The 25,985-nt window shown below is 41.3% G+C and overlaps 1 protein-coding gene across 3 annotated transcripts in view; it reads right to left on the reverse strand.

Annotated features, from left to right (window-relative positions):
* LOC124151774 overlaps window positions 1-25,767 on the reverse strand; it is a 142,973-nt gene extending 117,206 nt beyond the window's left edge. For all 3 annotated transcript variants that reach the window (XM_048392184.1, XM_048392182.1, XM_048392183.1), the window contains exon 1: window positions 25,198-25,767. In XM_048392184.1, the coding sequence (XP_048248141.1) occupies window positions 25,198-25,284 (87 nt within the window). In that variant the 5' untranslated portion in view covers window positions 25,285-25,767. The remainder of the gene's footprint in view (window positions 1-25,197) is intronic.
* Window positions 25,768-25,985: the final 218 nt, after the last annotated feature.

The raw sequence follows: 25,985 nt of genomic DNA on the forward strand, positions 1-25,985 counted from the left end.
TGACACATTGAGCTCAATAATGCCTTAAGTGATGACATTGATGTCTTAATATTCATACTCAGTCTAGATAAGGGCACGGTGTTACATGTCAACTCACGTTATGGGTTGTGGTTTTGTACGAGTGATTACTTAATTGACTGATTGATTGATTGAGTGAACGAGCGAATGAGTTGGTGAGTTTAAACCGCTATGAAATTTATTTCAGTTTTACCTCTCTGACAACAACAACAATAATAATAATGAAAATATGTATCCACCCGTGAGGAATATCCGGGTATGAATATAGGTCAACAGCAACCTATATTCTGCGAGTGAGTATGGTTTTACGCCGCTTTTAGCAATATTCCAGCAATATCACGGCGGGGGACACCAGAAATGGGCTTCACACATTGTACCCATGTCGGCAATCGAATCCGGGTCTTCGGCGTGACGAGCGAACGCTTTAACCACTAGGCTACCCGACTGCCCCAGCAACCAAAGAGGCGACCAGAGTGGTCAGGCTCGTTGACTTGGTTGATTTCCGGTTATCTTTTCCCCACGGTGGATCTTTGGTCGCAATATTGGATTGTCTGGTCCGGACTCGACATACGAGTTCGACATTGAACAACAGACAAACAAACAATTTTGACATTGAACAACAGACAAACAAACAATTTTATAAGTATCAATCAAAACAAAAACAAAGAAAAAAACATCAATGAAATATCATCTCTCTCGGTGTATGAATTAATTGGGTTTAACTCCGCTTTGATCTGAATTTCCCTTATATTACGACGTGGGAGGAAAATCCAAAGTCAGGCCTGTCTCTCTTGAACCTCTTGAAAGTCCCACACGCAGGAGTGGAACAGAGATTCGAACCAACAGATCATCCTAGCACAGCTAAGCGACGCAACTCTTCACATGGAGAAACGGCCCGTGAAGATCCGGGGTAGAATAGGTCTTCAGCAACCCATGCTTGCCGTAAAAGGCGACTAAGCTTGTAGTAAGAGGCGACTGACGGGATCGGGATGTAGGGCTCGCTGGTTTGTTTTAAGCATGTCATCGATCCCAATTAGGTGGATCGATGCTCATGATGACAATCACTGGATTGTCTGGTCCAGACTCGATATTATTTACAGACCGCCGTCATATAGCTGGAATATTGCTGAGTGCGGCGTAAAACAACAAACAAACAAACATGGAGAAACGACGATTTTAAACTGCACGGGCACCAACAGAAGTTAAAGTCAAATACACTGTCCCAGTAACTGTTGAATAAAATAACGTTGGCAAAAAAAAAGATAAACATGTTAAATGTATTTTTAGAAACTACAAGAGAGGATGAGGCAATTCACTATTGAAATAATCCAGTTCTGTTGCCCTCCGTACAGTTATTTGAAGACGGGCTCTTAACACTATTGCTTCAGCGTTCTCGCATAGCCGGTGTACAAACTTATACCCTCTTGAATGAATTGGCAAATATTACTTTAATGCTTAGCACCAGTCAGACAGCTGTATGGCCCACGTTAAATAAACACGGTATTGTGTGTAAGATAGATCTGCAAAGCTAACCACAGTACCACAAGTAATTGCAAGTGTTAAGAGCTCTTGTTCAACGTAAACTACAGGGTCGGCAAGATGGAGATTGGCGTGTTCGCACACAACGAGGCTTGGGTATTTACAAGTGTGTTAACTAAAATATTCGGCTTATAAAATTAAGCATTCTTGGGATTATTGAAACAATAGGACTGAATTAAATGGTTTAAGCTATACGTTTTTTACAACTGTACTTTCAATATGTGGTTTGTATACTCGTCAAAAAGTTGCTCCCTTAGTACATTCTTCTCGCGAGAATCTCGCGTGCGGTGATGTCAGGCGCGGGGCGTGGCGCGAACTGAAGGCTAATATTAGACTTGGATGTCTCAGGTGTACTGCCTAAAAATACCAGGCTGATAAGAAAAGCCAGGTGGGCGAGGGGGAACGTGCAAGTTACAACGCTGGCACCAAACCCTGACCACTTTCATCTGCCGCGTTCTTACGCACAATATTCGTGTCAAGGATACGTGGCAGTTGGCTTGACCTTGACCTTGCATGTTTTGCCAAAATCAAATTAAAAGGTGTTAATGAAGTTTTCTTTGAACAATTGATGCCCTGATAAATATATATATATCCGATTTTAAAGAATTAAGAATGCCAATCTTAGGGGTGTCAGAAATTAATCCGATTCTTAAAAGTTATGGATTAATAACCCTAACCATCTAAACAACTCCAAATTTATCTGGCATGATCGTATATGGTGACCTTGTGACGATCTTATTCCAGAAGTGTCAAAATTGGTTTACAGTGGGCTTTCAATAATAATATATACTCAGAAAGCTTTGAATATATATCATGGAACACATTTCATTTTGGAATTTGGTCACAGGCTGATATTGATTTTTACATTAAACACAACTGAGATCACACTGAACTCGCACCTTAAATACAATGCCAGTTGTGAAGCATTATAGTTTATTGATAACGGAGTATGCTTCATATGACTCGGGAAATATGAACATTACATGTATTTTGTCTACGTATTGGCGGGGCGGTCGGGTAGCCTAGTGGTTAAAGCGTTCGCACGTGACGCCGAAGACCAGGGTTCGAATCCCGACATGGGTAGAATGTGTGAAGCCCATTCCTCGTGTCCCCAGCCGTGATATTGCTGGGATATTGCTAAAAGCGGCGTAAAAACCATACTCACTCACTCACTACGTATTGGCAGTAGAAATGACTGACCGGCGAGGTTTAAAGTGACGCCGATTCCTGAAACATATTTTCTTATTTAGCCTGAAAACATTGATATTCTTTCTGCAGTGCGCATTCCTTGAGTGGAGTAATGTAAACACCCTATAACAGGAGTAATTGTAGGATTTCTTCCCTGCTGAGAAACACATTTTTAATATGATTATACAACACGTGCACAATTAACGCCCTAATCAACATTCACAGTGGTGTGGTTCGTATATTGCTGCCTACTGCTCTAAACGCTAATAATCATAACGTCAGCCCAAACAACATGACACACATTTCGGACAAATTCACGCTTTACTTTCAATGTATAGGTTTCAAACGTACTTTCTAATCATCTAAATGAAATCACTAATGAAATTCCATTTACTATGACAAGTACACTACAATGTTGTTTCTATGCCCTTGTCGCAAAAGGACATACCGTATTTCCTCTATTATGCGCTCCGCGTCTATTAATTTCGCGGACACCGTTGTCCCGGCGTCTATTCTGTTAAACGCTTGCACAGTGGCAACTCACTACCTTACGCACTCCCAAATTCTAGTCATATAATGGGTACATTTCCAGGAAACGGCCATTATTAATCACCCGGCGTCTAATATTTTTGGAACAGAGTGTATGACCCGGCGTTAATTAGAATCCGGCATGTATTGAAGGACTGGAGGAATTACGGTACTCTTCATTCATTCATTCATTCAGCAGAAACCCCGTGGTGACTATTGGTAGAATCATGCTTGTTTGAACAGTCGACTTCAATGGGCCCCGGTTATCTTTCTGGGTTTGTCAGCACCATACCCGTGCTCGTGGGTTTCACCAAAGTGAGACCTGCATCACTTCGGGTTTTCCTCCCACATGACGCTGACACACCGTGAAAAAACTTGAATACTGTTAAAAGGGGTGTTGAACCCAACTCACTCTCTCACTAACCCAACTCGAAGAGGAGGAAATATAACTAAAATGGGGATCGAGTGGGCAGGCTTTGTGACTTGATTGTGTGTCATCGTACCCAGAGGGCGTGGGACGGTGATCATTATATCAACCACTTGTTCGTGGAATTCACACTCTATCATTTACAGGCCCCGTCTACGATATGGAGGGAATACTGCTTTGTGGCTACTGTGTCAAACAATATTCACTCACTCATTAAGCAGTAAAATTATTGAAAAGACAAAAGTGATAATTTATAATTTGAAAACTGTTTTAGCGGCTCTATCCCATCATAAAGCGACGCGGTGAGTTAACCAAGTGGTCAAAGCGATGGCTCATAACGTCGATATCCCTGGTTCGATTCCCAGCATGTGTACAATGAACCCATTCTTGTCGTCCCCGACATAATGTGATTGGATTTTGTTTGTTTGTTTGTTGTCTAACGCCACATTGAGTATTCCAACTATGCGACAGGGGTCTGCAAATACCACGAGCATCGATCCAAGCAATTGGGATAAGACCATTTCGTCGCCTCTTACGACAGGCATGGGTTGCTTAGGAACTAATATATATTCTTATCCAGAATCCTGACGGGTTAATATGATGGGGGAAAAACACGAACATAAACACCCCTTCTCAATAACGGGGTCCTTTCTTGGGGATAGGCCCTTTACGATGAGCCAACGATAAGAAACGAGAGAATAAACAAACCAATCCGTCATTCAAATAAAATTAATTATGCATACTTGACATGTGGATGTATTTAGATAACTCTGTGAGGAATGAAAAATTATCTAACATAAACAAATTGTACATTTGTGATCGTGTGACAGTAACCTTTCTCTTATCAACAATGAATCCGTTTGTATAACATTTCAAAAACATAAATACGCAATCGAGAAAATATGTTAGACACGTTTTTTTCTTATTTACAGCGCTGTTAGATATGCAGTTGAGTTTGCTGTGGCTGTTGTGACAATTTATGGTTGCACTTTCAAGCTAAAATTTAATTTAAATTAAATTTGTTCGAATCATTTAATGGAAATGATCCAATAAATATATTCCTATAAGGATTGTTGATATAAACTACCTGGCACCGTGCAAATTTGAAACCTGTAAATTTCATTTGATACCTAACACGCAAGTTAGTACAGGTTCCTCTAACGAAAACACACCCGTGAAGATCAGAATAGGTCTTCAGCAACCCATGTCTGCCGTAAAAGGCCAAAATGCTTGTCGTATAAGAGGCGACTAATGGTATCGGTCAGGCTTGCTGACATGGTTGATGCATATCATCGTATCCCCGGCGTTTCATCGAGACCCCGGCGTCTATTCGATGTCGTCGTTTAATCGAGGAAATACGGTAGGTCGGGACATTGTACTTCGTTCCCTTTGTGAAACTGAGTCAGTGTCTGTTTGATTATGGGCAAGTTTACAGTGTTAAATTGATATTCATGATTTCAGACAAACAGATTGGGCTTAATGACTTGAATGAAACTTTGATACCTGATATGTTATCCCAATTGCTTATATGATGTAAGGCCCATATGTTTGTCTGAAATTATGAATATCAATTTTACACTTACAATTTGCCCCAAATCAAACAGAATTTGTTTGTCTGAAATCATGAATATCAATGTAACACTTTAAACTTGCCCAAAATCAAACAGACACTGACTCAGTTTCACAAAGGGCACGCAGTACAATGTCTAGACCTACCGTATTTCCTCGATTAAACGACGACATCGAATAAACGACCGGGTCTCGATGAAACGCCGGGTAGTTTTTTATGCTGGGAATTTTACCCACTATTTTCTTTTCTTTTGTTTGTTTGTTGTTTAACGCCGGACTCAGCAATATTCCATCTATATGACGGCGGTCTGAAAATAATCGAGTCTGGGCCAGACAATCCAATGATTGACATCATGAGCATCTATCTACCCATTTGACCACCCGATCCGTTAGTCGCCTCTCACGACAAGCATAGGTTCCTGAAAGCTTATTCTAACTAGGATCTTCACGGATCTATTATCGTCGGGATTGAACGTCGGGAGTAAAGAGCGTCTGAAAGAAATATACGCCCGGGCGTTTAATCGGGGAAATACGGTACTCTGAAATGGGTCAGACATTAAGCATTGTCTCACCTTAATAACGTCATCAATCCCACTCTCAGACTAATCAGAATACAGGTTTTAAAATTGTCAATGGAAAAAAATAACAAAACACTGTTCTCTTTCCTGATTTTCCTCGATTTCGTAAATGGAAGATCGCTGAACAATAGAGGCTGTTAACTAACGAGGAAGTGAACTCGCTTGACGTCATGTTAATGTTATCAGCTAAGCCCGTACTGCTACTCAGGAAGGTATACACAGGGCACCTTTACGGCAGCATCACATGACATTAACTATATCCCATTGGTAGGATGTGGAGGTCATTACGTGCAGCGCTCCCTTTTTGGGAGAGGCAATATGATACAACAACGGATTCATGTCAGTCGACATGTGGAAAACACATTACAACAAAATATCACAACCTCGAGTATCCATTGTGTTATATCTCCACTCATATCAATAGCTTGGACTCATTCGCTATCATGGCTTTTATTTGAGCCTAAATGAGCGGTACGACGCTAAAAATAGCCGTCCCTTTAAATTACTCTCACGAACGAGAGAAATATTGTGAAAAATTTGGGATACGGACATGGTGACGTCACTTCCGAGCCAAGATATGTGTTACGAAGCTAAAATAGCCGTCCAATCAAATTAGTCTCACGAACGGAAGAAATGTGCTAAATCTGGGATATGGAGATGGTGACGTCACTTCCGAGTCCTATTTTGTTATCATGATCAAAAGGATATATTATACCCTGGATAATGGAGGATGATTTTATACTGACATTGTGATAGTGGGTATCACGTGGCTTCAGCGTCATCCAGTGTCTCACTATAATGAATGACACTGCGTTAACATCGTAAGGATGCACATGCGCAAGACATCATAATCAATCGACATTAATGATATGAGCGAGTATCGTTTTACCGCTGACAGCAATAAATTGTTAGAATTCTTTTTTGTTTAAAATCTTGCTTCAGATATTGCGAAACAAAAAAAAGAACCGTGAAGATCCGGGCTAGAATAGGTCTTCAGCATCCCACGCTTGCTGTAAAAAGCGACTCTTATTATTTACAGACCACCGTCATATAGCTGGAATATTGCTGAGTGCGGCGTTGAACAACAAACAAACAAACAAACAAACAAACAAAACGAAACGAAACAATATAATTTTTCGCTGGACATGATGGGTGTCCTGAAAAAAATGACAAGAATATAGAATTATTGGGTTCCTCCCTTTACATAAAAAATGGTGTGTCTTGAGTGAGTGAGTGAGATGTATTTAACGTCGCTTTGTACAGTATTTATATCATGGCGTGTCAGCTTGATGTGTGAAGCCGAGGCGATGCAGGTCTTAGACGTTTACCACTTTGGTGACGCCACAAGCCCAGGTATGATGCTGATAAACCTAGAAACATAATCAGAGAGAACCGTTATACGAGTCGAGGGTCATAGGTTTCGGGCACGCCTAAGGGACGTAACTCTGCATAGGGATTGAGGCACCTTAGATGATTGCTCTGACTAAAATACCAGGGTGCCGTTTTGCAAAGCGACCGTAGCGCTAAGGTGATCGTTACTCCCATACCTTAATATAGGTTGTTTTGTACAAAGGAACCTGGTTTGTCTCTTACAGAAGGGACCGCCTCCGTGGTCTTGAGGTAGAGCGTCCGTGGAAGGTCCGGGGTTCGATCCCCGGCCACGTCATACCAAAAGACGTTTTAAGACTTGTTACCCTGTCTGGCGCTACACATTAAGGAGCTAAAACAAGGACTGGTCGGCTCGGAGTCAGTATACTGTGTCTGAGTGGGGTATTCATGTTAAACTGTGGCATAGTATCTCAGCGGGCCAGCATTATAAATTACTACTACAAGCAGCCACACACTAATCTTGGACGCGACGTTAAACCCAATTTCACCTCACCTTACAGAAGGTCTGATAACGAAACCAACAATAATACTGAAAGGAGATCGGTTGGGCACAATGTGTGACACTGAGTGTGTCATACCTGATCTTGGTTCCTGCTCATAACGTCAACCATTGCCAACCATTTTTCACCAGTGGCAATGGTGGCAAATGGAGCATGTCCATTCGGGAAACACACTGGCATCGGCACCACCGGTGCCAAACCTTTGATCGCACTCTCGTTAGCCCTGCTGGCACGGGTCCCACATTCAAACGGAGGGTGTGTCTGGATCTGACTTCCACCACCATCAAGAAATAAACTTAAATATTTATATCGGCAGCACTGGTATCTGTACCACAGAGCGGGAGCAAAGAGAATTGTGGTGTTGTGCGGCATCAATGTCGTCTTCCAAGGCCATGGACACATTTTAGTGGCAAAAAAAGAGGAGGTTCTGTTGCTCACCTGATTGGATTTTGAAATAATAATTGTTAGGTTATACAAGGGTGATAAACAATACATACGAAAACGTAACATGCAATATATCGTGGACTATCACAGGCTATAAAATCTCTTGTACAAAATTTACTTCTCTCTTCTAAAATTAATTCTCCTAATGCTGGTTGCCTATATTTTTAAATATAGATTCATTTTGATCCAATTAAATGTAGATTTTTCCACAAACATGGTGCAAGACTAAATGAAGATTTTCATGTGGTTTTAGAGGCGGGGAACACATGCGAGAGCAGTATGGAGGTCAATTACATTAAAAATTTCATCAAGAGGAACATGTTTTCCTCGCAAAAGCTGACACGGCGTGATGTAACCGAAATACTATTCACAGCGGCGTTAGCTTTAAACCTAACTTACTCCCACTTGACTACTAAATAAATGGCTCAAAATTGGGCAAAAATAGCAATTCAACATTTTAGAATTGGATCGAAATTTTATACACATTATTGCTTGAAAGATTGTCAAGTTTCAGAGGATATATAAACTTAGGATTAAGAATAGACTTAATTGCATACGCGATCAAAAAAAGGGTCAAATGATTGTTTTAAATGTACATAACACATACCGACTACATACCAAAGTTCATGAAGACACAACGAGCAGAGAAGTGGGGGAAAAGGTCGATGGGAAGCATGTGATCAGGTTTTAGAAACACAATCGCTCGGAATACAATTCCCAATGAGGTTTCTAATGAGATGTCGAAACAGTAAGCGTTTAGGATTGACGGACGGGAAAGGAAGCTTCGTTACAAGTGAGAGCGAAACGTCGACGCCCAACCATATTCTCATCATCATTTTTTACAAGAAGAGTCCAAAGTCCAACCCTCACGTCAATATGCATTATTTCATAAGATAATTAGCTAGGCAATATATAATGATGGCTGATTACTTCTGGTAGCTGGTTCAATAGTAGAGAATGGTGTTTGTATGTACTGTAAACTACGGTTATTACGAACTCAAAGGGACCCCTTTTTTTAGTTCGTTATTGCCGTAGTTCGTTATAAGCATATATACAGCATATATACAACACATAGACGGGACTACAAAATAAGTTCGTTATATCGGTCAGTTCGTTATTAGCGTGTTCGTTATAACCGTAGTTTACTGTACTATGTTTTACAAGCAACAATAGCACAGGTCAGTGACGCTTTTGTTGTTTTACGCCGCATTAAGCTGCGGTTTCCCTGTCCTCGGATTAGTCATCGTTAAAATCATTTTTTTCTATCTGCACCTGCTAGGCGCTTTGGATCAATCACTAAAAACACTGCCAATGTGCGCTGTAGGAATTCAAGCGCACGTCTACATCTTCGATTGGCTACAATTCATAAAAATATGGATTCCAGATCGAAAACAAAAGCTGGTACGGGTTTGGAAAAACAGGATGGCGTCTCCCTCGAAATCCCCACAGGATTTTATGTTCAATCTGAAATCCTTATGGCTGAAATAATGTCGATGCGACATTAAATTTTAACTCATTCAAATCCTTATTCAAATCCCACTTTCGATGAAAAAATGTTTACGTATTTGGAGGTAGATGATTAAGGTAGAGAATGGTATATAGATTCTAAAATTATTTTACTACTTGCAGCCAAACCAGTGATACAATAGATGTTTAGACCCACGCCCCAAGCTGTTGGGGTACGATGACATGCAAACAACAAAGTCAGCGAGCCCGACCACCCGATCCATTTACGACAATTAAGCATAGGTTGCTGGTGACATATTTAACCCTGCTCCCCACGGGACAACAATTGAATGGCACCGTAGGTTTATGTGTGGACGTTATCCACAGGCCGTGCTACTGGCCGGGGAGCGTTTCGTAAACGGTAACAATTTCATAGTTTCCTAAGCCTTATGGGGGAGATATCAAGTGATACTTTGACAATATGAACAAGCATTGTCGAGGGAGGATATGTCGCCCGGCTCACAAATAATCCCAACAGGTGTCCACTAAACCTTAGTGTAAACATCTGACTTCTTGAAATCAGATTTATAAGGATGAGTGACTGAACTGAACTTTGAAACGTTTGAGATATTATTACTGAGGCTTGGCGGAAGAAAAAGAAAAAGAAATCCCTCAACACAGTTGTAACATAACAAAACGTCTATAACCAAAAAGAAGATAGCAAAGGAGCCAGGTTGAATGATTGATATATACACCACCAAACAGCACCAAGCAGGCAACCGTCTCCAATGTTCAAGGTACCACCATCAGTATGCAACGTACACGGTAGCTACTAGCTTCAGTATACAATGTACAAGGAAACTACTGGCTTCAATATGCAACGTACAATATAGCCACTGGCTTCAATATGCAACGTACAATATAGCTACTGGCTTCAATACGCAACGTACGATATAGCTACTGGCTTCAATACGCAACGTACGACATAGCCACTGGCTTCAATATGCAACGTACAATATAGCCACTGGCTTCAATATGCAACGTACAATATAGCCAATGGCTTCAATATACAACGTACAATATAGCTACTGGCTTCAATATGCAACGTACACTATAGCCACTGGCTTCAATGCAATGTTTCAGTATGCAACCTTCAGGTTGGAAATGGCTTCATTAGGGTATACCACAGTAACGTCAGACACACCGTACAAGGTCAAATGGCCCTAGGGTTTTAGGTACAAGGTAGCAATGGGTTCCCACCCAGATATACACATCAGAGTGACTACACATCCTGTAAAGTGCCTTCACTATCAGTTCCTCTGGGCACTGGGGGCTACCAGATCAAGCAACAAGTTGGCCTATAGGTTCAATACTCTTATCAAGAGATTCTCACTCACCAAGATAGCTAAGTGGCTATTATAGGCGTGAGAGTCTGGGAAACGTCCGTCGCCGTTATTGCCTCTCAGACTACTTCAGAAATTCTTTTTCGGATGAAGATGCTTTGTGAACTTGTTTTGTAAATAATACTACAAAACAGTCTACGAATACGACTACATCATAAGCATGTATTTATGAATCACTATTAAATAGTGATTAAACCAGGTGTTTTCGAAAAGGTGAGCGTATCTTGCCCCACCTGTGGTAGTTCTATGAGGAGACTTCCTGTTGGTGCAGTGCAGTACTTCAAACACGTCGAAATACTGCATCACGTTTGACAGTGCCAACTACATCAAAGGCCTTAAAGGCCTCCTTAACTGCCATCAAGCAGTGTATCAACATACAGTGACTACACAAATATGGCTCGGCAATGAAAGGATTTCTTGAAGATTATTTTGGCTAAATTGTAATATATATTATAATGTAACCCACAGAATCTCTTACTTTTCATTGACTTGTCGAAGGGATTTAGGCTTGCTTGGGATTTTTTGTTTTGAGGTGTGGTGAGGTGAAATGGGGTTTAACGTCGCGTCCAAGATTATTGCACTTATATAGCGACGTGCATGTACGTGTGTGTGTTTGTGTGGCTGCTTGTACTAGTCCGGACTGATTTATAGTGCTTGCTCACTGAGATACCATGCCGCAGTTTAACATGAATACCCCACTCAGACACAGTATACTGACTACGAGCCGACCAGTCCTTGTTTAAGCCCCTTAATGCCGATCGCCAGTCAGGGTAACAACAAGTACCATCTTTTAACGTCTTTTGGTATGACGCGGTCGGGGATCGAACCCCGGACCTTCGCTCTCCGGGCGGACGCTCTACCACTAGACCACGGAGGCGGTCGTTTTGAGGTGTGCATGAGAGACTACGAGGTTGCTACAAACAACATCTAGAATTTCATGATCTTATAGGGGGTAGCCAAGTAGTTAGAGCGTTCGATTCCCCATATGGGTACAATGTGTGAATCCCGTTTCTGTTGTCCCTAGCATTGATATTGCTGGAATACTTTTTTCAATCGTACAAAACCAAACCTAACTCACTCACTCACTCGTGATCTTATATATACTATCAATATCGTCACCGCAATATATTTTTAAGACCCTGTCGAACAAAGCGCCTGTTTGACGATATCGGTGCTACAGACATTATTGGCAACGGCAGTAAACTTGATAGATTGGTGCCCGCACAGGATGACAAAGGAGCACGTGCAAGACGTGCTGACGTTATCAGCATCTGACAGAGTTCGACAAACAAGCGTAGATCCCCCAGCATTGGAAAAGCCTCGTCTTGTGCGAGGCACGATCTAATTTTATGGTTCTGTAAGCTTAAAGGGATACTCCTAAAGGTTTGGGAGTAGGCGTTTTGTAACCGCGAAGTTGATAGCTTAATCTGATGGCTGCAGCAACACCCTTTTCCAAAGTGAGAGCACTCATTTATTATTACCTTGGGCATTTGTTCTAGCTCTAGATGAAGCATTTGAAACCTCAATCTGATGCGTTTAGTTTCCAATGATAATACTAATGCAGAAGACTGACGGACAAAAGAGAGTATATCCACTTAACAATTGGATTTGCCCCAAAAATTACAAAAGTCATTACTAAGTTGTTACAAAGTTGACCTGTTGTCTCATCGTTATGATGCATATTTGGTTGGTTGGTTGGTTTGTTGTTTAACGCCGCACTCAGCAATATTCCAGCTATATGACGGCGGTCTGTAAATAATCGAGTCTGGACCAGACAATCCAGTGATTAATATCATGAGCATCGATCCACGCATTGGGGATCGATGACATGTATCAACCAAGTCAGCGAGCCTGACCACCCGATCCCGTTAGTCGCCTCTTACGACAAGCATAGTCGCCCTTTACGGCAAGCATGGGTTGCTGAAGACCTATTCTACCCCGGAATCTTCACGGGTTTATGATGCATATAATATCGCATATGATATCAATTAAATCTCCATCGAACAACCACTTGTTGTTTGTTTCATTTTTAACCCGCATCAAACCTTGGTGTATACTTTGTTTAGCATGACAGTTTACATATTACGCCGAACTGAAAACAATTCCTGCTCCAGTTTTTGGCTAAAATAAACAAGAGTGTCAGTAAAAATGTATCATAATTTATTTGTTTATTTATTTGTTTGTTTGTTAGGAATAGAAAGTAGTGAAAGCTCGGCCATGTTATCTTAAACGGATTAGCAAGATAAAGATGATAAAAGGATTAACGAGTTTTTGTTCAACGAAACGCCCATCCCCAGATTATCAATAAGTGTCAACACGTTGACCTTAAGGGAGCATGGTCCTTAAGTAGATATAGTAAATGATGGTGGTTCCTGTAGTGTCAAGATCGCAGAAGATGGAACCGTATCGTGACCGGCCGCATTCGAATGTCTTAAGAAGTATAATGCAAAAGTCAACTTTGTGAACTGAAAAAATTAACTTCATCCCACTACGTGAGTGAGTGAGTTGGGTTTAACGACGCTTTTAACATTATTCCAGTTATATCACGGTGTGTCAGCTTAATGTGGGAAGAAAGCCCGAAGTGATGCAGGTCTCAGACGTTTACCACTTCGGTGAAACCCACGAGCACGGGTATAGTGCTGACAAACCTAGAAACATATCATCCCACTACGAAATATGTTCCAACTTGTCTACTTCTGTACATCGCCTCGAACATGGGCTGAACATCTAACGTTAATGACGTCATACATCTGTCATCTTTAAAACAGAGGCAGTGTCAACCTTTTGACATAAATATGTCATTAAAGTGACACATCTCCCGGAATGCTTGACGAATTACTCGCACACCGAAATAGCCTTTGTGGTATATCTTGTCATGTTTTACGTTCAAACGTGGGGCAATCCAGCCCTATTGTTACAGTGTAACAACGCACCATCCCCTGGGGATGAAACACACTGGCAACATCTGTATGTTTTGTTAAACGGCTTCGGCAGTGACAGCTGTGCAACCACACCCTGTACGATTTCTGTCAACATGTAAGTGGGTAAGCGATCGAATTGGTGTATTGCTGTTTTGAACAGTACCAAAGTCAAATGACGGCTAGTCTGCTGTGTGTGTTAGTGTGGGCGTTTGTTTGTTGTTTTTGTTTTGTTTTGTTTTTTGTTGATAAATATATATATATTAATTTGTTATTTTTTTTAAAAATTATTCTTTTTTATATTTTTTTATTATTCTTCTTCTTTTTATTTTATTTATTTATTTGTTTATTTATCTATTTAATAGGGGGGGGGGGGGGGGGGGGGGGTGATGCGGGTTTCAGACGCCCCCACCGTTGTCATATTCATGAGCACTGGTAAGGATCTGTCATACCCTGAATCATAACCAGATCTTATTTGGGATTTGAACCCACGATCAACGGATCCTGACACGACAAAGGGACGTAACTGCGAATAGCTGCGTCTTAGACCTGCTGTTGTTATGTTTAACGTGACATATTGTATTGAGATTCAACCTTAAACAACAAATGTCCAAAGAATATTCCAAATAGTCAATTAATTCGGTAACAAAGTGTTTACTAATTAGATCGAGGCGCTGGGGTAACCTAGTGGTAAAGCGTTAACTCGTCACACCAGTCAGGTTCGATTACCGATGGTCAAGTTAGTGTCGACGGAAGGCAGGGATATTGTAATAAGTAATTGCACTTAGCTCACTCACTAACTGTTTAGTTATAGTTGAATCACTCTATAAGTCAAATACAATTACATCGTTGTAGTGTCACGTACTGATTTCATAACATTGCACGCATTATCTACCCACGGCAACTATGTCCAGTGATTGATATCATGAGCATCGATCCACGCAATTGGGATCGATGACAAGCATCAACCAAGTCAGCGAGCCTGACCACCCGATGCCGTTAGTCGTCTCTTACGACAAGCATAGTCGCCAAATACGGCAAGTATGAGTTGCTGAAGAACTATTCTACCCCGGATCTTCACGGGTTCACAATGACGCAAATAGTTCATCTATATTCAACTATTTAATGTTGTTGTTGTTGTTGTTTGTCGTTTAACGCCGCACTCAGCAATATTCCATCTATATGTCGGCGGTCCGTAAATTATCAAGTCTGGTCCAGACAACCTAGTGATTTACATCAGTTCCAGTTTGTCGTGTCTTATGACAAGCATAGTCGCCTAATACGGCAGAGGTAGATTAAGAATTGAGTATTTATGGCAACAAAATCTTATGACGTCATGGATTGGAAGTATCGACCAAGAACGTACACCGAACACCGACTTAAGAAAACAGTCAGTCTGTCTAACGCCGGTAATGGTACATCTCACGTGACCACGGGAACATTACAGAGAAATCGACCATAATTTCGAAATTGTACAGGAACAAAACCCGTTGGCTTCTTGGAATTGTAGAGCTCGTCAAAGAACAGCTCAGTTGTGTCCGTGCTGGCATTATAATCATTCTCATCAATCTATACGGAAAAAACGTATCTTTCTCCATTAAACGGACCAATACCAAAGTAGCGTTATGCTATAAACCATCAAGAACATTGTCACAGTGAGATAAAGACCGCTAAAACGCGTCAATCTTTGTATCGGCAAGTGTCATAGTACGTCATACTTCCCGTACACAGATCAATTATAGGTACCTTTTGTAAATATCTGCAAGCTGAAATCGATATTAGCGTCTTGATTCAGCGTTCGGTAACTATTTGACTTTGTCGTGAGAGTAAACTGTCCATCTTTGTGAGCACACTATTGAACAATATGGACGCTATATACACCAAGCCAGTAAGTTATTTTGGGTACAATGGCGCTTCCCACAGTGACGACACGAGGCATAGTCAACGCTTGTCGAAAGTTGGTTGATTGGTTTGTTGTTTCACGACGCATTCTGCAATATTCCAGCTTTTTGACGGGGGTCCGTAAATAATCGAGTCTGGGATAGACAATCCAGTGATTTACACCATGTGCATCGATATACGTAATTGGATACGATGACATGCATCAACCAAGTCAGCGAGCCTGACCAACCGATCCCGTTAGTCGCCTCTTACGACAAGCATAGTCGCCTTTGCGGCAAGCATCGGTAGCTGAAGGCCTATTCTATCTTCACGGATCTATTATCTTTGCGATTGAACGTCGGGAGTAAAGAGTGTATGAAAGAAATATACGCCCGGGCGTTTAATCGGGGAAAGACCTTTTCTACCCCAATCTCCAAGGGTCTTGATGAAAGTAAATGTGAAAGCCAAGAGCACGGATATAGTGCTGACGCACCAAAAGTTGAGAGCGGAAGGTCGGTAGTTCGATCCGTTGGCCGGATCACAATGTCATACAGCTACTTTTTTATGAATATATTTTACAACGTGCATACAGATTTCCATAACTTATAAGCATAACAAAATATAAAGTTAGAAGTTAAATCATTAAAGTACAACCTTCTCGTCTAACGCAGTTGGCGCACTGACGTCACACAATAAATATCCGGGGTAGAACAGGTCTTCAGCAACCCATGATTGCCGTCAAAGGCGACTATGCTTGCCGTAAGAGGCGACTAACGGGATCGGGTGGTCAAGCTCGCTGACTTGGTTAATGCATTCCAATTGTGTGGACGTAGGTATGTAAATGCAACAATCTTGAACGCGACGCTTAAGCCCATTTCACCTCACCCCACGTAGTTGTGACATATACGCAATAGCTAAACCATTGTGCGGATAAACCATAAGCCACTACATAAAAATACGTAATTTCTTTTACAAAAAACAGCGGAATGCAGGTCTACAAATACGTTTGCCTTTGCTAGAAATGTGAAGGGCTTCATCAACCACCTAAACAATCGTATGTATTGTTTGTGCACTCCCGTTGCGTTTGATGGTTGTATGACGTCATTGAAACCCCGACCACAAATGGCAGCGCAAACAGGCCCCGGACACCAATGAACCGTTTTGAGCTGGCAGAGCAGTTGAAAGCAATTTAAAGCTAAGAAAATAACTCAAATATGTTCACATTGAAATGAGATACAGTTCTGCATTTGAATCTGGGTTGAAACATTACAGGAAAACACGGGTTCTGTCAAAGGTGGATATATAGCATAAGAAACAAAGCCATGGGCGCCTGTTGGCTGGTTTTAGCATCATTGGATCAAATTACAAATTGTAAATCCCATATGAATTTTCGATTTTGAAAATTTGAAAACACATATATGGACGAATGGACCTGAAACTAAGCTGATAATTATATACCGTTTTTTTTAAATATAAGCAAATGTGCTTTATCCATTAGTGCTGTAGGGATGTCAAGAGGTACGATTACCCCCCCCCCCTCCCCCCCCCCCCAATCCCATCAGAGACACGCCCTATAGTTGATGAGTGTACTGGTTGCTGTGGCCTCGTGTTTCTTGTCTATATGCTTGTCTAAAGGACTTTTAAAAATTGACAGATATTTACATGTCAAACAATACAGTAAAGTTCATAAAAATGTTCAAATTACCAGATGGAACGAAAGGAATTATGACCTTTCAGTATTTAATACAAATTGTATTTGGGTTATAAAAGCAGAGAATGCCCAGGGAGATTTGGAGAGAAGGCACAGAGAGATCATGTACAGAAGGCACCAAAGGATTATGGAGAGAAGGCAAAGAAGGATTGTGGAGAGAAGGCACCAAAGGATTATGGAGAGAAGGCACGGAAGGATTGTGGAGAGAAGGCACCGAAGGATTATGGAGAGAAGGCACGGAATGATTATGGAGAGAAGGCACGGAAGGATTGTGGAGAGAAGGCACCGAAGGATTATGGAGAGAAGACACCGAAGGATTATGGAGAGAAGGCACAGAATGATTATGGAGAGAAGGCACTGAAGAATTGTGGAGAGAAGGCACCGAAGGATTATCGAGAGAAGGCACCGAAGGATTGTGGAGAGAAGGCACCGAAGGATTGTGGAGAGAAGGCACCGAAGGATTATGGAGAGAAGGCACCCAAGGATTATGGAGAGAAAGCACTGAATGATTATGGAGAGAAGGCACCGAAGGATTATGGAGAGAAGGCACCGTAGGAGTATGGAGAGAAGGCACCGAAGGATTGTGGAGAGAAGGCACCGAAGGATTATGAAGAGAAGGTACCGAAGGATTATGAAGAGAAGGTACTGATGGATTATGGAGAGAAGGCACCGAAGGACTATTTGAGATGACACAAAAGGATTATCTGAGAAACCTCTTCTAAGATGTATTACTGACTGCGGCGTAAAACAACTGAAAGAATACAGATCCCCGCAATCTCTTGCCGTACGAGACGACTTAATGGATTAGGTGGCCAGGCTTAATGACTTGACTGACTTCATGTCATCGTATCCCACATGCGTAGGTCGAAGCTCGATTATTTAAACAGCGTTAAACAACAAACAAACAAACAAACACTCTTCTCAAATATGTGGAACAATATAACGTAAACACCAGAGAAAAATCAGTCGAAACAAACTCCATTGGCCTCAAAAAGCAAAAGAGTAGTGAATATTATATGAATGGACCACTGAAAATCAGTGATGGAACCGGGCCAAAGAAATGAATTGCCATGTTAAGATTTGCTAACGTTTGATTCCTCTGAGTGAAAATGAGGATCGGCTGGTTAGAAAGTGTGACTTAGTGGACTATGTGTCATCGTACAACGCTCTAAAGGCCTCCGCGAAGCAGCTGTGATAACTATATGGGTCTTCCCATGTCTTCTCACATACCTTATTTAGTTTGAAACAGTTAACGATTGTACGTCACACTGTTATACCACAGAATAGTGCGGCTTTATATACACAGTCAGGGATTCACCCTGCTCGTCGTCCATACTGCATCTGATCAACGGTGTTGACTGTTCTTACCTTAAAGGGGACCTTGCCCTGGTCATTTGGCAGATCTGGCAATTTAGAGTCAAGTCGCAAAGATCGCCCTTCCCAGCCTGCTTACTCAAGTATAATGACATAGAGCAATCTTACAATGAATGTATCACTTACAGAAAAGTGACAAGTTTCAATGTAGCATAACATATATACAACGTACAAACCTAGACTGGGAAGGGGCATGGTGCCGTGGAGTGTAGCCTCCCTTTAAGACATGTTCACAGCCATTAAGATGATGACATTCAAGTAACGAACTGACCAGATTTCTCCGCTGCTACAGCTTTTTATTTTCGTTTTATTTATGTTTTATTGATTCACTGGTATTTGATTCACTTTTTGACAAAAACGAGTTTTAGACAAATTGAGCTGTTGACAGAATTTTTAAAAATAAATTGTTGACAAAATTGTAGACGAAATGAATTTTAGACCAAATGACATGTTTGCTTCAGAGCTGTAGGCAAAATGAGCCGTTGACAAAACGAGTTTTAGACAAAATAAGACGCTAAGAAAATGAGCCGTAGTCAACATGAGCTGAAGGAGAAATGAGCTGCTGATAAAATGAGAAGACACCGAGAACCTGAACAGATCAGTAGAAGACCTACGTCTACACACCGGCCGCAACATTGAGTTGTTTAGTAGTACCTTCCTTAAGTAGTACCGGTATTTCATATATAATCTTTCACACACAGAATTCAGCAACACCACGACAAATCAGTTAGCTCTTTGGGAATCTCTTCATCTTTTTTTCTTTTCTTTTTTAAAACGTGATTTTCTAATTAGGAACAGGTTACTATTTTTAACTACTTAATAACCTATCTTACCTGGTAAGATTGTGTGGGCTAAAATAACGTTTGTGCTCCGACTCAGCAGATGGCGATAAACCCACATATTTAAATAAAATAATATATTAACACTGCCAAAAGATATCTTAACATTGAGCACTGCGTAACAACTAACAAGAAATATCTTTTTGAAAACCGTCAATGATTGCATTTTAACATTCGCCTTCCACACTCTGAGTGAGTGTTGATTAACGCCGTAGCCAATATCCCAGCTACATCGCGACGATCGTTCTCTGACTTTGGGATTATATTAACGGTATAATTCGTAATCTGAGTATGAGGAACATGACGTCACTTAAAGAGTGTTATTTCAAGGTGACAAATTAAGAGAGTTATTCAAGGGTGTCAGTTTAAGAGGGTTATTCAAGGGTGTCGGTTTAAGAGGGTTATTAAAGGGTGTCAGTTTAAGTGGCGGTCATTATGTGGAGTGCATTATTAAGAATGTGTATGGTTTCATAATTGATATCAATGGTCACCTGTTCATCGACTGAGTCAAGTTTCAAGACGCAACCAGATGTCACGCAAAAACCATCTGACAAATAAATCTAAGGATTCAAACCAAGACCATGTGCGCGATAAGCGAACGCATACCCCATTGTGCCACCGAACCTTTTAATACAAATCAACCTATTTCTACTATCATAAACTATATAGTCCAATCTGTGCTTATGATACTACGCCAAATCATTTAACCTAAGCCTTGTTCTACACCAAACATTTAATCCTGCTCGAAATACATACAAACATAAACAAAACAATCTTATGTATACCGTATTTGTATTTCCTTAATCGCTTACCTATCGATCATCGATTGGCTGAAATAGACCCATTTAATCACAACTCGATCGAAAAAGGTTGTGTGCATTGAACACAGGACGCACGATCGACTATTGTCTGCCGAGAGTATAATTACGGGCGTATGTTTCGGGAACACAATGCATTTTGACAAGTAAGGCAACTGAGTGCATGGCATGGTCATGCCTGTGCCACCGACGCTAGAACACGACACCAGCTAATTAATAATGGATAAATACGCGGACATGCTATTGGCTTCAATTATGAAAATCCGGTGAAGGATTTCAATTGTGACACGATTATCCGGGGTATCAAGTCCATCGGGCCTGGGTAACCGACCCACATTGCCTCACCGGGGACAAGCCCAGAGTCACGAATAATAATAATAATAATAATAATAATAATAATAATCATCATCATCATCGTCATTATTATTTATTGTTGTTTTTAAGAAGAAGAAAACGATTACGTTTGTAAAGTTTTAGTTCCCGCATGCTCATATCGCGTACAATTCTTATCCGGTCGACGATCAGTGAATTTGTATTCTCAGATCCCTGGAGAGTATACAAGCCAAGCTGCATGTTAGGGACCAGAAAGGTTGTATATTCACATGTCAATCTCATCCTACTCATCTTGTAAACCTAAACTCTCTTTATTACAAAAAAAACCAAAAAACATGTGTTGAATATTCTTAAAACGTTTCGCCTTAAAGCATCACAAAAAGTAACCCCAAAGGAACACAACTTAAGTACCGTTACCTTCATCTCAAAGTAAACTTTACACATTCAATAAAACAAAGTGTTGAAACAAAGAGAATTAATTTTAGAATTAACATTTTTCGTATTAAAAAAACGTCTCTGGTGGGGGATATTATTAGTACCGTGTACTTAAAGCATTGTATTATTACACAAGAACTGTTTGCCATCAGTAAGATCAAAGACGTTTAACTTCGGTGAGTGCGGTGTTACGCCGCTTAATAAATTAATTATCACATTTGCATCCAGTTGTTTTAAAAATGTCAGTCGGGAGGCATGTTATATATTCTTTGAACAAACTGTTCAAGGGGTTTGGGCACATTAACTGTCTTACGGATGTGAGTCACATAAGTTGTTTGTTTGTTGTTTAACGCCGCGCTCAGCGATATTCCAGCTATATGACGGCGGTCTGTAAATAATCAAGTCTGGACCAGACAATCCAGTGATTGACATCATGAGCATCGTTCCACGCAATTGGGATACGATGCATCAAACCAAGTGAGTGAGCCTCACCACCCGATCCCGTTAGTCGCCTCTTACGACAAGCATAGTCGCCTCTTACGGCAACCATGGGTTGCTGAAGACCTAGTCTACCCCGCGGATCTTTACCGGTCGTGATTCACATGAAACATTCATGTTTGTTAGGACTGCGTGTATTTCATCAAGTAAATAACAAAGGAAAATACACAGCGATATTTCTTGTATGTACTGGGGGACGAACAAGTTATGGAGCGGGATGTTTGGTTGTGAGGCGAGCGGGGGTTAAAATCTAATACATTTATTCTGGTCTTACAGTGTTATTCAAACTAAGTTTGTTTAGTTTTCAAACATACCTGTAGCAATAATAATAAACGATCACCATTTGACTATTGGCCAGAAACAAAAACGGGGTAAAACATGCAATTTGAATGACAAGTTAACAATAGCTTAACAATACATCTCCACTGTGTTTCATTGATATACAGCAGGCTTTAATACGTGTTTTCAATACTGAAGTACTGCTGAATCATTATGTCCGCCTTATATCAATTGTTTTTAAATAAAAATGATTTTACGATGTTGAATTTTCTTCTTCAAAACGTAATATGAATACATCTATTCAGATAAGACATGGTATGTGTTTTGATACAAATAACATAATCATGTTGACCATTTGAGTCCCTTATAAATATTGCCTGTGAATAGGTCTTGACGGTTTCCATCTTGTTATTAATTCTTTAAAGATACTTACATCATTATAGCACCGGGTGACTTAAATAAAAATATCGCCAATATCCAGATATTCAATATACGGTTATCTAGAGAATTGAAATTTCGGTTTTAGGGATGTGAGCCGTAGTTTACTGCGTTGTCCTTATCTAAAAGTACGTTGAATTATACACCCCGATAATCTAATGGGAAAAGTCGTTATCTTATGTGTGGGTTATCAATTGATGTGAATAGGAAATATTAATAAATATGCTAAAAATGTTGAAAAGAAGTGGTGTTGTGACCTCTCGGCCACTGTAGCGAGCAATTTACATGGCATAACTCCTTCCCGCTTAGTCGCATACTTCTCCGTTAAGCGTTACACAGCCCGATTAATAACTAGCTCCTATTAATAGTTGCGGCGAGTGGCAGTCTGTATTGTTTCACGGCCACACCCACATACTCTAGATTCGTGCGTTAAAATATTCGCGTAGCCACAGATTTGGCCACAGCGGCCTCAAAGCTTTCCCAGTGCAAAAGCAGCCTTTGTAGCTATGAATATAAACCGTTATGAACGGTGAGGAGCGAACATCACGCTAAAGTCGTTATGCTGTGTGAAACGAAATGTGTCTGCCATTTCACAAGCATGGGAATCTTTCTCGCGCTCGACTGTTTTCAAAATAAACATGGATACATGTGCCCTGATAGAACTTTTAAAAAGTTTATATACATATGGGTCAATCAGAAAATAACGGATGGAGGTCAGAGGTTTCGGGAGTTGAAAGAGGCGTGACGTTTAAATACCCACTGGTGCATGGGGTTTGGTCATTAGCGGAACACACGCTGGACATGGGGGATGGTGGTGGGGTGTGTGGGGTGGGGTGGGGGGGTTGAGAGGCAGGACTTCTTGTATAGAGGCAGACGGCTCGCATTACACGTATGTTTGTGTGAAGCAGACGATATAAGCCATTTCGCCGGATATGACAGCTCGATCTAGCGGTAATGCTTTTTCATCGCAGGATGTTTTGTTGGGAAGCGACCACACCCTCTCTCCGTGGCTTCAGCCATTGCGGACAAGGTCGTGGCCGTTCGGGCTTCACACTTCCTCGGTCGATACTGCTCATATTGTTACCAGCCATCAACATTCTCTGTCTGGCACAGCCAGGGATAAAAACGCTGAGAGCTGGTGTGTAACTCGAGTACGCACACCACTCCCTCTCTGCGTAAGTTGAAACTTGTAGAATGTACAAAAAAACCTCGAGTAAGCACTCCGCATCAATGAAGGCCAGTCTCCAGTTCCTTGCGGTAGAACTGTTCTGACGAATACAACCAACAAAGAAGAGGGACGTATGCGTCCTATTAACACACATAAACAATCGTTCATATTCCGCAGCATTATGATACATAAGTGTATAAGTTGTCGGTACTCTGCGCTGTGGGATCCGACATCTTAGACCCTGCGCCCCAGCACCCACCACGTGGTGGACAACGGTACCAGGCGTCCGAGGTCCACGAACAGGATCATACTTCAAGGGCAGACGCTGACAAAAGTGATCATTGGGACACATTGGCGTTTAGGTAGAATCATTCCTGTGCTTGAACGGTGGTATGATTTGCTTAATGTGTAGCTACAGGGATCCAGTGTCTGTTGATGTTTCTGTGTGGGGAGGGACGGGGGGCGGGAGGGGGATTTTAGTGTTTGGAGAATAAGGGGTTGGGTATTCATGACGGACATATTCAAAGGAGGATATGATCAATACATGTATGTAAGCGACTGAGTATAAGATGTGACGGTGACCCTTTGTCGTTATCGTTACCATCATCATCATCATCATCATGACTGTTATTACTATCCTTATAGTAGTGATTCATAATGCGGACCAAATACACTCAGAAAATTCACAATTCACATGAAGGAATTTGAAATGAACAGAATTGCTAAATAATAATGCTAATATTAATAACACATGCAGAAATAATAATAATAATAATAATGACAATAATAATAATAATAATCTCTACTTTAAATTAATTATAATATTTTGGAATTATTACCAGTGACAAATAAACAGGATGTCAATATGCTGATTGTACGTCATATGCATGTTATCTGATCCGCGTAAGACGTGATGATTGCCCACACAGTTGTTATAGTTCATTCATGCAGTTTAGTTATAAATACACGGCTCGCGTTGCTCAATTCCCATAGACGATATGAACATTTACTACAGCGAGTCTTTGTACTACAATAAAAGCACGAGCATTAACACGCTATGAGGAAACTCGTGAAGGTAGCATCACATCAGGGGTCGCGTATTCACTAACTTCTATATCACATACAGGTAATAATCGCAGGGGTGAGAGACAATGTGCCACCCGGTGTTAAGATAACCTGTAATTATAGCACGGTTTAAATACAAGGAGACACCCGGTGTCCATGCAAACCTGTAATAAATGTAGGGTTAAAAGACAATAAGAATCCCCGGTCAATCTAAACCTGTAAATGAGGACAATGCGCCACCAGGTGTCAAGGTAAACCAGCAATTATAGCGGGTTGACATAAAAGACACCCGGTGTCGAGGCAAACCTGTAAGTAAATCCTCGGTATGGTGGTGCACAAAACATGTTTCGAGGTATATCCACGTACTTGAGATTCAGAAGCTATGACATATTCCGGCCGGTCGTTACTTACTTTGGCGTTGATAAGAATCACACACACAAGGAGGAGTAGCTCTAGAACAGCTGACGCGGTCTTAACCCTAGGGTAGAGTTTGGCCATACCAAGACGGCGACACAATAAGTTTACAGTAGTGGACCCACGGGTCGGTAGATGGAGGCGTTCATGCGGTCGTCACCAACAGTCTTGGATACAAGAACACTGGGTGTACTACCCGCTATATATCCGAACCGATTCCACTTGAACGCCGGCATATATATTTTTGAATTGTCAAACTGTAAGTAGTTTATGCTCCCTCCTTGGTGCAGTAATCCATGTGGGTGGATCGGCAGGTATTTGGGGGTCCGACCGAGAGCCGGACCCCACCAAATTACGATCATAAATTGTCAACATTGACCCCCAATGACTGTTGTGAAGTACTGTAGACGGTCCTCAATCCATACCCCGACTGTGAACTCGAACTGTTGGGAATACCGCTCCGAGTCTGACCAATCGCGTCGCAGCTGAGATCACTTCCCTCTCTGTTGTGACGAAGTAAGGGAACAGTTCACAGCGTGTGCTGTTCTCCCGCGGCCGAGAGCGTGTGCTGTGTTTACTGAAAAGAGACGCATCGAACGATTGAGTCCATGTATCTGGGTTATTAATATGTGCAGCGTCGACTAGCGACTTATGTCACTAAGCTGCGATCGGCACACGCCATGCAAATTCATGATGCAAAGTTTGTTTGCTTACACGGGGCGTGGTTGTTTAGTCAGGCGATATATGCAGCCTCGCGTCCGCTAACAGTTGGAGCCTGAGCGGCA

This window comes from Haliotis rufescens, unplaced genomic scaffold (assembly GCF_023055435.1).
Source record: "Haliotis rufescens isolate VD_foot unplaced genomic scaffold, xgHalRufe1.0.p SCAF_11, whole genome shotgun sequence".
Lineage (NCBI taxonomy): Eukaryota > Metazoa > Mollusca > Gastropoda > Lepetellida > Haliotidae > Haliotis > Haliotis rufescens.